At 43.7% G+C, this 13,160-nt stretch overlaps 1 protein-coding gene and 1 non-coding gene across 2 annotated transcripts in view; both read left to right on the forward strand.

Annotated features, from left to right (window-relative positions):
* Positions 1 to 832: 832 nt before the first annotated feature.
* SERGEF (secretion regulating guanine nucleotide exchange factor) overlaps positions 833 to 13,160 on the forward strand; it is a 183,567-nt gene continuing 171,239 nt past the window's right edge. Inside the window, 4 exon segments of the mRNA XM_036426236.2 lie at positions 833 to 950; positions 5,033 to 5,168; positions 7,036 to 7,191; positions 9,274 to 9,368. Coding sequence (XP_036282129.1) covers positions 891 to 950; positions 5,033 to 5,168; positions 7,036 to 7,191; positions 9,274 to 9,368 — 447 coding nt within the window. The 5' untranslated portion in view covers positions 833 to 890.
* Positions 10,184 to 10,371, forward strand: LOC118713877. Its single transcript, XR_004986425.1, has one exon. It is a non-coding gene; the product is annotated as a U2 spliceosomal RNA (small nuclear RNA).

A 13,160-nucleotide genomic window follows, 5' to 3' on the forward strand; every position in this document is an offset into this window, starting at 1 on the left:
TCTGATAAAAGCCATTTTTATGAAAATCTTTACTGGGCGAAAGTTACCCAGTATTGATGATCAGAATCAGGGCAGGACCATGCTCAGAGCACTGAGAGTCAGAAGGCTGCCCCAGCAGGAGTCACCAAACCAGTCTCCTCATTGTAAGTTCCCGACCCCTACCAGGTGCTGACACCAACCATATAAGACACTACCTCATCTACCCTTCCTTAAATTTTGCAAATGCACCCCAAAGCAGGCCCAATGAGTTCAGCCTAAGACCCTGAGGCAGGACTCTTTCCACCGCTTCCTGGGCTCACTTTCTTCCCCATCAGATGGTGACACCATGTCAGCCACTCTGGGCTGTCGCGGGACTCCAAGGGGACAAAAATGTGAAGGACCATGATGCAATCCTACAGAATTATTACTAAAAGTAGAAGCAAAGCCTTGGCTGGTTTGGCTCAGTGAGTAGACCGCCGGGGTCACCTGCGGACTGAAGGGTCCCAGGTTCCATTCCGGTCAAGGGCACATGCCCAGGTTTGTAGGCTCCATCCCCAATAGGGGACGTGCAGGAGGCAGCCGATCAATGATTATCTCTCACCATGGGTGTTTCTCTCCCCTCTCTCCCTTCCTCTCTGAAATCAATAAAATACATATATGTATGAATATAGGCAAAGAGAGACCCTGCAAAACGGGAGGCCGGGGGAGGAGACGCTCAGAGCGCGCTGCGGCCGGCCACTGGGAGGCAGCTTGGGAGGCTGTTGCTAGGCTCTCGCCCGCTCTTCATTTCCGGCGACACCAGGGTGCAGCCTGCAGGCCCCGCCCCTCCCCTCCCCGGCCCCGCCCACCCACCGCGATCGCCCCGCCCCTTTCCCCGGCCCCGCCCGGAAGCGTCGGTGGACTGTCCCCGCATGGAGCTCAAGCCCAGCTCCTCAGATGCCACCTCTGCTCCTGCCGCGCTCTTCGCCTGGGTGCGTGACTCCGCCCCCGCGCCGGGGCGGCTGGGACCGAGGGGCGCGCGGAGGCGGGGGGGCTCCCGGCCTCGGCGTGGGCGATCCTGGGCTGGGCGGCGGAGATCCGAGCCCGGCGCTGGCTCGCTGGCTCGGTCGGAGGATCCTGGGCCGGGGGCGGAAGAGGAGAGGGCGGAGGGAAGGGGCTTCGCGGCGTGACAGGGGGCCTGCTGGCTGGTGGGGTCCGGGCCGGAGGGGCTGCGGCTCAGCGGGAAGAACCTACCTCCAGGGCAGAGCGTCTGGTTCTGCCTGAGCTCCAGGAAGGACGGCGTGGATGGCTCCGAAGAGAGAGGATCGCCTGTCTCGGAACCCTGCGGGCCACCTGTTCTCCGCACCCTGACACTGCCCGGAGGATGGGACCTTGCCCCAGCCCCCGCCCCAGCCTGGCGGAAGCCTCCTTCGAAGTGAGGCCTGCGGTGCTGGGCGATGCACAAAGGCAAGAGTCCCTGCACCATTGCTGCTGTTCTGCGGTGGCCGGCTCTTGCCTGGGTTGGGGGAGTGGGAATCTGCGCCGGCATTGGTTTGACAGGGGCATCTTTTTATGTCCTGGCTGGGAGGGAGGCGAATGGGGCAGGTTCTCGACCGGATAGATGCACAGGAACAAGCAGACGTCGTGTCTTAGTTCTCCATAACATGTACCCCAATGTTAATGAAATGTGTAATTTGTTCATGTCAGTTTCCTTGGCTAGAATGTAAGCATCATCACAGGTGGGTACTGTGCCTGTCTTGTCCACGGTGCCTGGCACATGGTAAGGTGCTCAGGAAATACTTGTTGATTAATACTTGTTGTATGTGACCCATGTGCTGCTGGTCTTTTGGGGGGAAACAAGAGTGAGAAAACTTACAGCTTGGGTTGGGGGAGAGTGGGGAGGTACCAATATTGCTGTGAAAACCAGTATATGTTCACTAATTTAAAAAACGGCAATTATCAGCAGAAGGAAGCACTTGTTGAATGTCAGCAGCAGACTCGCAGAAGGGCGAGTGTGGTGTGGCTTGAGGTCGTCTGGCTGTCTGAGTATCTTTGAGATGATCCTTGAACTGGTGGTTGGAGTTGGGGGTTGACTGTGTGCCTGGGGTGGGTGGTGTCTCTGGCTTTTCCCAGGCCGGAGACTGGGGTCCGTGAGGACAGAGGAACCATCTGACAGAGAAAGCCTTTCAGATGTGGCCTTGTCTGCACCGAAACAAGAAGACTGTTGCACCGAACCCCACCGCTGTGCTTGGAGACCTGATGGTGTGTTCTTCCAGCTGCGGTGTCTGTGTATTAGTTTGCTAAGGCTGCTATAACAAAATACCACCGATTGGCGGGGCTTGACCAATGGGCATTTATTTTCTCACAGTTCTGGAGGTCAGAAGTCTAAGATCAAGGCGTGAACAGGTTTATGTTCTTGTGAGGCCTGTCTCTTGCTTAGAGATGGCAGGCTTCTTGCTGTGTCTTCAGATGGACTTTTCTCTGTGCAAGAGCATCCCTGTGTTTCTTATAAGAACACCAGACATACTGGTGTAGGGCCACAGCGTTATGACCTCATTTAACCTTAATTACCTTTGAAAAGCCCTGTCTCCAAGTATATAGTCCCATTCTGAGCTACTGGCCGTTAGGGTTTCAACAAATGAATTTTAGGGGAACCCATGTCAGTCTCTTATTATTTCTTTTCTTTCTTTTTTTTAAAAAAAATATATATTTTATTGAATTTTTACAGCGAGGAAGAGAGAGGGTCAGAGAGTTAGAAACATCGATAAGAGAGAGTCATCGATCAGCTGCCTCCTGCACCCCCCCCCCCACTGGGGATGTGCCCGCAATCAAGGTACGTGCCCTTGACCGGAATCGAACCTGGGACCCCTCAGTGTGCAGACCGATGCACTATCTGCTGAGCCAAACCGGTTTTGGCTCTTATTATTTCTTTTCTTAGCAATCCCAGGGACTATTTACCTCCTTGGAGGTGTGTGTGTGTGTGTGTGTGTGTGTGTGTGGTGTGTGATGCCTGGAGGCAAATAGAGCTGTCATAGGTTGTATTAAAATTTCCTTTTGTTTTGCTTTACCATGGATTCAGGGTCTCCTGTTGCATTATAAAAATTGGGTATTATAATTTGAATTCCATAATACCAGTATCTGACTTTCTGTTCAGCAGCCTGTAACCTGGGTAAGGGGACAGCCACGAGATCTCAGGGCTAATGGAGAAATCCTATGTATATGCCCTCCATGTCACCCTGGGCAAGCATTTGATCTTTTCTAGGTAGGAGCTCAGAGGGTCTTATATTTACTCACTATAAAATATGTGCACATCCTTTCTGGGCCAGCATAGATTCCGATGCAGGGAAATAGCAGTGAGCAAAATAAAGTTCCTACCTTCACGGAGTTTACATTTTAGGTGGTAGAAAAATAAACACATATAATGTTATGCCAGGCAGTGCTGTGAAGAAAAAGAAAGCACGAAAAAGTGATGGGGATACTATGTTAGATAGGGTCATACAGTCAGTCTCTTGCCAGGTAAGCTCTGAGTCGGTTCATCATATATGTATGTGTGTATTTTCTTTTCTTTATTCTTAGAGACAAAGTTGCCTACCCAGCTATGTGACTATGGAACATTTCTTAACCTCTCTGAGCCATGGTTTCTTCATCTATACAATGGGAACATGCCCATCTCCTCTGCTATGAGCTTTAAAGTTGATTGCCCAGCACAGAGAGAAGCCATAGCTTGCTTTTCCAGCATGGAGTTCTTGCACCCCAGGATGACTGGGGGAGAGATCACATGGGGCAGGAGTTTGTTTTTATGTATGTTTGTATTTTTTTGTAATTTTATTTTTTTAAAATAGATTTTTATTGATTTCAGAGAGGAAGGGAGAGGGAGAGAGAGATAGAAACATCAGTGATGAGAGAGAACCATCAATGGGCTGCTTCCTGCAAACCCCCTACTGGGGATCTTGTCCGAAATCCCGGCATGTGCCCTTGACCAGAATCGAACCCGGACTCTCCACTCTGCAGGCTGACTTCCATCCACTGAGCCAAACGAGCTAGGGCTTTTGTAATTGTTTGAAGTCACTTTTATTCATTCAGGCATTTTAAAAACAAACACATTTTAAAGATTTTATTCCTCATCTCCAGGAAGAACCAGCCAGAAACAGATACCTGGAGAAATTATAAGGATTTCTGAAATCTTAATTAGATTCTCTCAGCAGGTCCACACTCCCTTCTCTTCATTTTTGAAAACAAAAAGCTCTGAGCACCCCAAACTGACCTGACGTAGACGGTTTATAGTCTCTGTCGACTTACTCTGAGTATGTGTAACATTGACTATAGGAATAATACTGTTGTTTATGGGGTGCTGCTCCTGTACCTTGCAGAAGTGTATATGATTTATGCAGTCTGTTACTTTTCTACTTTTCATTACTTTTAATTCTGATCTGAAACATATCTGGCTGCAAGGGTTTCAGATAAAGGATTGTGGACCTTTACTGTATAATAATGAGAGACCTATTGTCCCCTTACAGGGATCTCACCCTGTGAATCTTAGAGTCACAAAGCATAGTACTTGGAAAGGCCCTTAGAGATCATTGCCACCCTCTTTCACCTACGATGAAATAACAATGATGTGCCCTGCTTGAGGGCACAGCATTCTTAGCTAACTTTAATTATAGAAAGTCATTACTGATTTTCCTAGTGGGACATGGGGAGAAGGGACAAGAGCTTGTCCTAGCACTTTGTTTCTATTTTTTTCATTATGTCTTTTCTTAGCCATCCCAGGTAATTTGATTTTATCAGAAGGCACTCCCATGCTGTCCTCAAAAGGGGAGCTGGGGCCTTGGAAGCGGAAGGTGAGGAGTATCACTGGATAAGCTGGGGATGCTAAGGGCTCCTCTCAAGCGTGGTGTTCTGGGGATGGAGCTACCTTCTAAGTGTGGGTTGCATATAACAGCCTCTTAAGAATGGGCTTATGAAATCTCATTTGTATATGGACTTTGAGATATTGTCAGGGTGAGAAAGGTAAAGCCAGGTAAATAAAGGGGTTCCCATACTTTTTTTCATCCTTGGTTTATTTTATTTCTAGGGTGCAAATAGTTATGGGCAACTTGGCCTTGGCCATAAGGAAGATGTATTTTTGCCCCAACAACTGAATGACTTCTGTAAACCTGGGTGTGTCAGGAGTATCACGGGAGGAGGGGGCCACTCTGCTGTTGTCACAGGTAACTTGCTTTCAAGAGTACATAGCCCCTTGTTTTCTTATTTAGTCATTTCCCCCTAGGATGTTCTGTTACCATCTTTCAGCCTTTGGCATTTTGCAGAGGAAACATTTTTGTAAAAGAGTCAGGTTGTTAGCGGAGAATCCTAGATTGTCAGAGCTGAAAGGACTTGAGAGATTTTCTGGGCTCTCTGGAAACTCCCACCTCCCTCCCGCTCTTCCCATCTCATTATACAAATGAGGCTCAAAGAAGAAAACTGATTGCTTAAGATTATAAGACATATCAGTGGCAGAGTTGCAAAGTATATCACATTTTATACCATATATTGCTATTTAACTTTCACATATGAGTTAGAAGTCTGCAATTAGCTTGAATATTCCTTGAGAGCAAGAGCTTTATATTTTCCTTAATTTCCCTTCCAATACCTAGGATAGAACTTAACAAGTGCTGCAATATTGTGAAGGAGAGCATAGTGCATCCTGGTGAAGAACACAAACTCTGGATTCAAGTTCTGGTTCTGTTATTTACTATCTGCATGGACTTAGACAAATTACTTAATTCTTCTGTGTTAGTTTCTTCTCTATTACATGAGGATGGTAATGGTGGATAAAAAGAATCAATGAATTAACAGCTATATTTTATGGGTCCTTAGCATGTTTGAACCCATAAAGAAACATTAACAATTATATTTTATAACTGTATTGATTAATATAATACAGGCTAGATTTAGTATTATATATTCATTATTATTACATTTATTTTTCTGATTTTATTTATTTATTTATTTATTTTTTGAATTTATTTTATTTATTTATTATTTTTACATATTTTATTGATTTTTTTTGCCCCCTCCCTCCCTTCCTCCCACACATCCCCTCCCTCCCCAGAGTTTTATGTCCATTGGTTGTACTTATATGCATGTATACAAGTCCTTCGGTTGATCTATTATCTCCCCCAGATCCTCCTCCCCTCCCCGCTGTAATTTGACAATCTGCTTGTTGCTTTACTGTCTCTATATCTATCTTTTGGTTCATCAGTTTATAATGATCTTTATTATCCACAAATGAGTGGGGTCATGTGGTGTTTCTCTTTCATTGATTGGCTTATTTCACTCAGCATGATGTTCTCCAATTCCATCCAGGTTGCTGCAAATGATGAGAATTCCTTCTTTTTTATGGCAGCATAGTATTCCATTGTGTAGATGTACCATAGTTTTTGGATCCAATCATCTGCTGACGGGCACCTAGGCTGTTTCCAAATTCTGGCTATTGTACAATAGATTGTGCTGCTATGATTTTATTTTTTAAAATATATTTTTAATGATTTCAGAGAGGAAGGGAGAGGGAGAGAGAGATAGAAACACCAAAGATGAGAGGGAATCATTGATTAACTGCCTCTTGCATGGCCCCCATTGGGGATCAAGCCTGCAACCCAGGTATGTGCCCTGACTGGTAATGAAATTCTGATCTCCTGGTTCATAGGCCATTGCCCAACCATTGAGCCATACCAGCTGCGGCTTTTCAGATTTTAAAAGAATTTAAAATTAACACATTTTTTTGGGCCTCTAAAAGTATTGTGGGCCCTAGGCACTGTGCTTAAAGGGTAAGTTGGCCTCACACAGAAACCTCTTAGAACAGTACTTGGCACTTTCCAAGTGCAGAATAGATTTAGCTTTATTGTTACAGGTGCTCAATTTCGCGATTAGTTGGCACTACTGTAGCACTTGGAGTTTCCATTTAGATATTAGAATTTAGTGCCTTGGTTTAATGCACATTAACGTACATGGCTTATCAACGTGGGAGGGAAAAAGATTTTTGGCAGTTGTAATTTCCCCTATGCGCACTATCACCAAAGCCTTTGTATTTTACAGATGGAGGAAGCCTTTTTGTTTGTGGCCTGAACAAAGATGGGCAGTTGGGGCTTGGTCACACGGAGGATGCTCTCTATTTCACACCCTGCAAATCCCTCATTGGCTGTCCCATCCAACAGGTGGCCTGTGGCTGGGACTTTACCATTATTCTCACAGGTGAGTTCACTCCTAGGGGAATCTTTGTCACCACAAAGGCTTTGAGTGAGAAGAGCACGATGGTCTTGATGCTGATGAAATGAAAGCCTCTTTGGATTTAAAACACACACACAAATGTTCCTTATGGTTGTCAAAGGAAGTTATGAGGAGTCTTTTGCAAGGAGAGTTTAAACGGTAAAACTTTGGGCAGGAAAACTTTTTTTAAGAAAAAATATTTTCATTGATTTCAGAGAGGAAGGGAGAGGGGAAGAGAGCTAGAAACATCAATGATAAGAGAGAAAAATTGATTGGCTGCCTCCTGCACCCCGCTACTGGGGATTGAGCCTGCAACCCAGGCATGTGCTCTTGATCAGAATTGAACCCAGGACCCTTTAGTCCGCAAGCTGATGCTCTATCCACTGAGCCAAACTGGCTAGGGCTGGGCTGGTAAACTTGCCGGAGACTGGGGAATGAACCAGATCACCTTTGATGACCACTTCCTGTCCCAGAAGTTCATGATAGCTGCACGGCTGGGCTAGACGGACAGTAGTGCCAGCTATGGTTACTCACAGGGGAACGTTGTAGGTGTGTGAGGAAATCAGTGATGGTAGCTTTCCTCTTCCAAAATATGAATGTGACTGGACAGAACTGTTTCTGTGAAGCCAGATAGCACAATAGGATGTAGAGGGAAATGGGCAAAGAGTTAATAGAATACAGTTGCTCCTCTGTATCTGCAGGTTTCACATCTGTGGATTCAACCAACTGCTGGTCAAAAACAGTAGTCAGTGTTTTCAATCAGTGGTTGGAAATTCAAGAATGCAGAGGGCCAACTGTATGCATTGTCCTATGCTGTTTTATATAAGGGACTTGAGTATCCTCGGATTTTGTTATCTGAGTGGGTCCTGGAACCGATCCCCTGCAAATATTGAGGGACCATGTTAATGTTCTTGGGAATCAGTTGACAATACTTTGTCAGCTGATTTCTTCCTGGAAGTATTTTTGCCCCATCTAGCTGGCCATTCTGGATTCAAAGGACCATCTATAATTTCTGACTAAAGTTCCTCATTGTCACAGTCCTCTGGTAAGAGCATCTTCTGGCCATACAACCCCCCCAATCCCAGCCCTGCCTCAAACCCCTATGGATTCTCACATGCGTAGCTCACACCCCAAGTGTTGTAGCACATGGCCTTCGATTACTGTTCCCCACCTACTCCTGTTGTTGCCTTGGCTCTTACTCTCCTCACTCCCTATACTTTTCTTTCTGATAATACCGAATAGCTCATGTTCTTTGCCTGGAACAGCCCCTCTCTTTTTTCTCTGGTGAACTGTCCCGTCATTAGAGCCCTGCTAGGGTGTTGAATATGGTAGTTATTATTAGAATCTAAATAATAGCTATCATTTATGAAGTGCTCATGGTGGGCCTGTGTTGGGGTTTTAGGGAGTCATAGGTAACACTCTGTTTTCTGTTCATATTTGGAACCAATTCTGAGAAAGGTATAGACACAGGTGGAGATCAAACTATTGGCTTTTTTACTGATAAAGGCTAATTTGGAGGACAGGGTCATTGTCTGGCCAAGTGGTTCTTTGGTCCAAACTTATCCCCAAAACTCTAGGCCTTCCCCACAGTGGAAACCCGTGCCATGTGTCAGCCCAGAGTGCCTGAGCGGAAGGTGCCAAGCCACATGTGTTCTGTTCTTCCTTCTCCCAAACTCACCCACTGTTTAGGTTATCCGTCCTCTGCTTAGAAAGTGGTGAGAATGGGATAGGCACAGAGAAAGGTCTGAAGTGTTAAAATAATGGAAATTGTGTTCCATGGAAACATGAAAAGTGGAAATAAGTATCCTTCTATCCCAGCAGTGGGCCCTGGGCTGTGTTCCGCACAGCTAATCTGCCACAGTTGGCAGTGTAAGGGATAGTCTGTGTAAGACAGCCATGCCCAGAGTGTTTATTCCTAGAGCAACAATGAAAGCAAGGACCGTGGTTTGAATGTGCCTAAGCACAGGGCCCTCACTCCTTCCTCTCATTCCCTTTGCTCCTTCAGTGTTTACCCATTGGTCACAGATCTCTAACTAAGATTGTGACTTAAGTATTTGTATCTTCCAGAAAATGGTCAGGTTCTATCTTGTGGCTCCAACTCCTTTGGCCAATTAGGAGTTCCTCATGGGCCTCGAAGATGTGTGGTTCCCCAGGCCATTGAGGTAAGGACATCATCTAATATGCCCCTTGACCGTGTCCTGTTAAAGAATTTCCAGGATATTACAGTTATTCCTTCGCAGACTGGCTGGGTCCCTGAATGCTGAAAAACAGTTTTTTTCTGAGAAAAATTATCTTGGGGGCGTGAAGGTTGTGAGTGAAAAAAAACCCCAAAACCCTCTGTTAGTCCTCACAGACTTTGTAAATTTTTGTGAAATAAAACAATAAAGGTTATATGTCTTATAAAGCCATTAATGGCTTTTTATAATTCTAAAATTAATAATAATGGGAACTATGTTAGAAATTGGACAAGATAGAAGTGACTTACCTATTTATAGACACTAAACTAGGCAAATGATATAAGCTAGTGTTGTCTAATCCTATATAATAAAAGCCTAATATGCAAATAGACTGAACAGCTGAACAACCAGTGGAATGACCAGTGGAATGACCTGTCATTATGATACACACTGACTACCTGGGGGCAGATGCTCAATGCAGAAGCTGCCACCAGCTCAAAGGCCCCAGGCCAGCCAAGGTGGGTTCCAATGGGGGGGCCTCTAGTCCCCCTGTGGTTGCCCCACAGAGGGAGGCGACCCTCAGCAGTGGTGGGGGTCAGAGCCGGCTGACGAGTGGGCCATAGATGGTGGTGACTGACAGTGGTGGCGGGGGGCGGGGCCAGTGAGTGGATAGTGCCAGGCTGGCCATGGCAGGTGCCCCCCCATCACCCCACTGGTCACCCCACAGTGCTGGCAAGGCCAAGGGACCCTACCCATGCACGAATTTTGTGCATCGGGCCTCTAGTAGAAATATAATATTTATCACTTCTCTGCCTTTTGGCTAAGATCAAGTGTAGAAATATAATGTATGCCATGTACTAGATGCACCTGTTAGTACAGATTTTTTTCAATGGATGGAGTTTGATATGTATACTATTTTGTTATATTGCTCCTTTATATTATCACTTGTTCCGATCGATGGCACATGTACTTTCTGAGCAACACTTCAAAACGTCTGAAGAAGTGGAAAATTTGGTCTCTGAATGGTTTGTCTTAAAACAAGAAAAGTTCTATTGGGACAGTATCCACAAATTACTTGAAAGATGGGGGAAATGTGTAGCTAGTGATGGACATTACTTTCAATATAGCACTTTTGATGTTTCTCTTGAAGTTATTGTGTTTTCTTTGATTACAAAATCCACATTATTATGGTTAATAATGCAGATTAACTATAACTTATTAATAGTGTGGATTAACTATTAACTGGTTAATAATGCAGATTAACTACTAAATGATCAATAATGTGGATTTTGTAACCCAAATAAAACATGGTAACTTCAAGAGAAACATCAAAAGTGCTTTATTCAAAGTAATATCCATCGCTAGCTACACATTTCCCCCAATTTACAGGTAATTTGTGGATACCATTCCAACAGAACTTTTCTTGTTTTGAGACAAACCATTCAGAGACCCAACTTTCCACTTCTTCATACATTTTGAAGTGCTGCTCAGAAAATGTGTGTGCCATCGATTGGAACAAGATGTAATCTGAAGGAGCAAGGTCTGGTGAATACGACGGGGTGGGTGGGTTAATACTTGCCAGGCAAGATCTTTTAACGTGTCTTTAATGGTTTTTAAGTGTGTGATGGTGTGTCATCATGAAGCAAAATTACTTTGCCGTGTCTTCTGGCACATTCTGGTGGTTTTATGATCAAAGTGTGGTTCAAATTGATTATTTGTTATCAGTAGTGATCAGTATTAACGGTTTCCACCTGGTTTTAGAAGCTCATAAATACACCACACCTTTCTGATCCCACCAAAGCAGAGCATTGTCTTCTTTCCGAAGTGATTTGGCCTTGCAGTTGATGTTGATGGTTGGCCTGGATCAACTCATGATTTTGTGCATTTGAGATTCTCAAAATAAGTCCACTTTTCATTGCCAGTCACAATTTGATGCAAAGAGACTTTCTTTTGTGCTGTTGAAGCAACATTTTACTGATGACTTTTCAGTTTTCCATTTGTCTTTCATTCAGTTGATGTGGCACCCATTTTCCTGCCTTTAAAAATCTTTCCCATTGCTTGTAAGTGATTGGAAATTGTTTGCTGAACAATGTTTAATCTTTCTGCAAGTTGTTTTTGAGTTTGACACACATTTTCATCCAATAATGCTTGTGATTGTTGGTCTTCAAACTTTTTCGGTTGACCTGGACATTTTTTGTCTTTCACATAGATATCATCACTTTTAAAGCGTTTAAATCAGCGTTCACAAGTATCTTGAGATGGACCATGTTCACCATAAGCTTCCCAAAGTATACATAACTTTCAGCACTTTTCTTCAAAGCAAAGCAATGAATTAAAACTTCCCGCAAATGCTCTTTTTTTTGGCATGAAATTCAACATTTTTAAGCATAAAAATATCTATCATGTTAACACTTTCAGAAAATTTGACATAGGAAGTTTGCTGTCATTACAACAAAATAGCATACATATCAAATCACATATATATCAACATATGTGTAACTCAATCTATTGAGCTTGTTTGGAGTTCTAGCAGGGGAGCGCAGCTACTTGTATACCCTTGACTGAAGACCGGTCCTCTCCTCTTGGGGGAAAGTCGTCCTCTTTGACCGAGCGTGCAGCTTCGGGAGGGACGCACATGGATCGGTGAGGGAGGAGGGGGACACCCGCCTAGCCAGCCAGACCAGCCGAATCAACCCTGGCGATCAATGGGGTGACAGATGTCGCAGCCAGATCGCCCTCACATCCTAACTCAATCTATTGAAAAAAAATCCCCATTATTAAACGGTGCACCTAGTATGTAATTTAAAAATTTCTAATAGCACCATTTATAAAAATAAAGAGAAATGAGTGAGATTAATTTTTAAAATAACAACTTTATTGAGATGTAATTTACATACTATAACATTTACCCTTAAAAAATGTATGATTTAGTGATTTTTAGTATTTTCACATAAATGTGCAGCCTTTACCATGATCTGTTTTTAGAACATATTCATTAACAGGAAAGAAACTGTACCCAATAGCAGTCACTTCTTATTCTCCCTTCCCTTCAGCTCTTGACAACTACTAATCTATTTCTATGGATTTGCCTATGCTGGGCGTTTCACACAAATGAAACAAATTATACAATATGCGTCCTTTTTTTTTTTTAATATGTGGCTTTTTATATCTGACTTCTTTCACTTCACGTGATGTTTTCAAGTTTTATTCAGGTTGTGGTATGTAGACAAAATTAATTTGAAAAACTTTTAAATTAATCTAGTGTATCCAAACTATTATCATTTCATTTTATATATCATTAATATATACATTTATTCATGAGGTATTTTGTATTCTTTATTTTATACTAAGTTGAACTCTGGTGTACATTTTTTACTTACCATATGTCTGTATTCAATCTGGTCACATTTCTGTTGTTCAGTAGTCGCACGTAGCTAGAGTATATCGAACAGCTTTTATATAGAACAGGGCTCCTGGCCCTAGTTCAGAACTCTTCACTGCATCGTATTTAAGATAAGATGTACAAATTTTGGTGACGTTTATAGTGTAAGTGATCATAATAGGACTGTGGAATATTTTTAAAGAAATATGCTGGGATCCAAGATGAGTTTTGCCACCTAAGCTGCTCCACTTCTATCTAATTTCCTAAAACTCTGACTCAGAGTGAGATATTTATTTTCAAGGGAGAGAGCTTTGTCTGCTTCTGTAATCTTGCTGAATTATAATTGCTGATCTGCGGGGCATTACTTGGGTCATGGTTTCCATGGTGCGTTAGTC

Source organism: Pipistrellus kuhlii, unplaced genomic scaffold (genome assembly GCF_014108245.1).
Source record: "Pipistrellus kuhlii isolate mPipKuh1 unplaced genomic scaffold, mPipKuh1.p scaffold_m20_p_9, whole genome shotgun sequence".
Lineage (NCBI taxonomy): Eukaryota > Metazoa > Chordata > Mammalia > Chiroptera > Vespertilionidae > Pipistrellus > Pipistrellus kuhlii.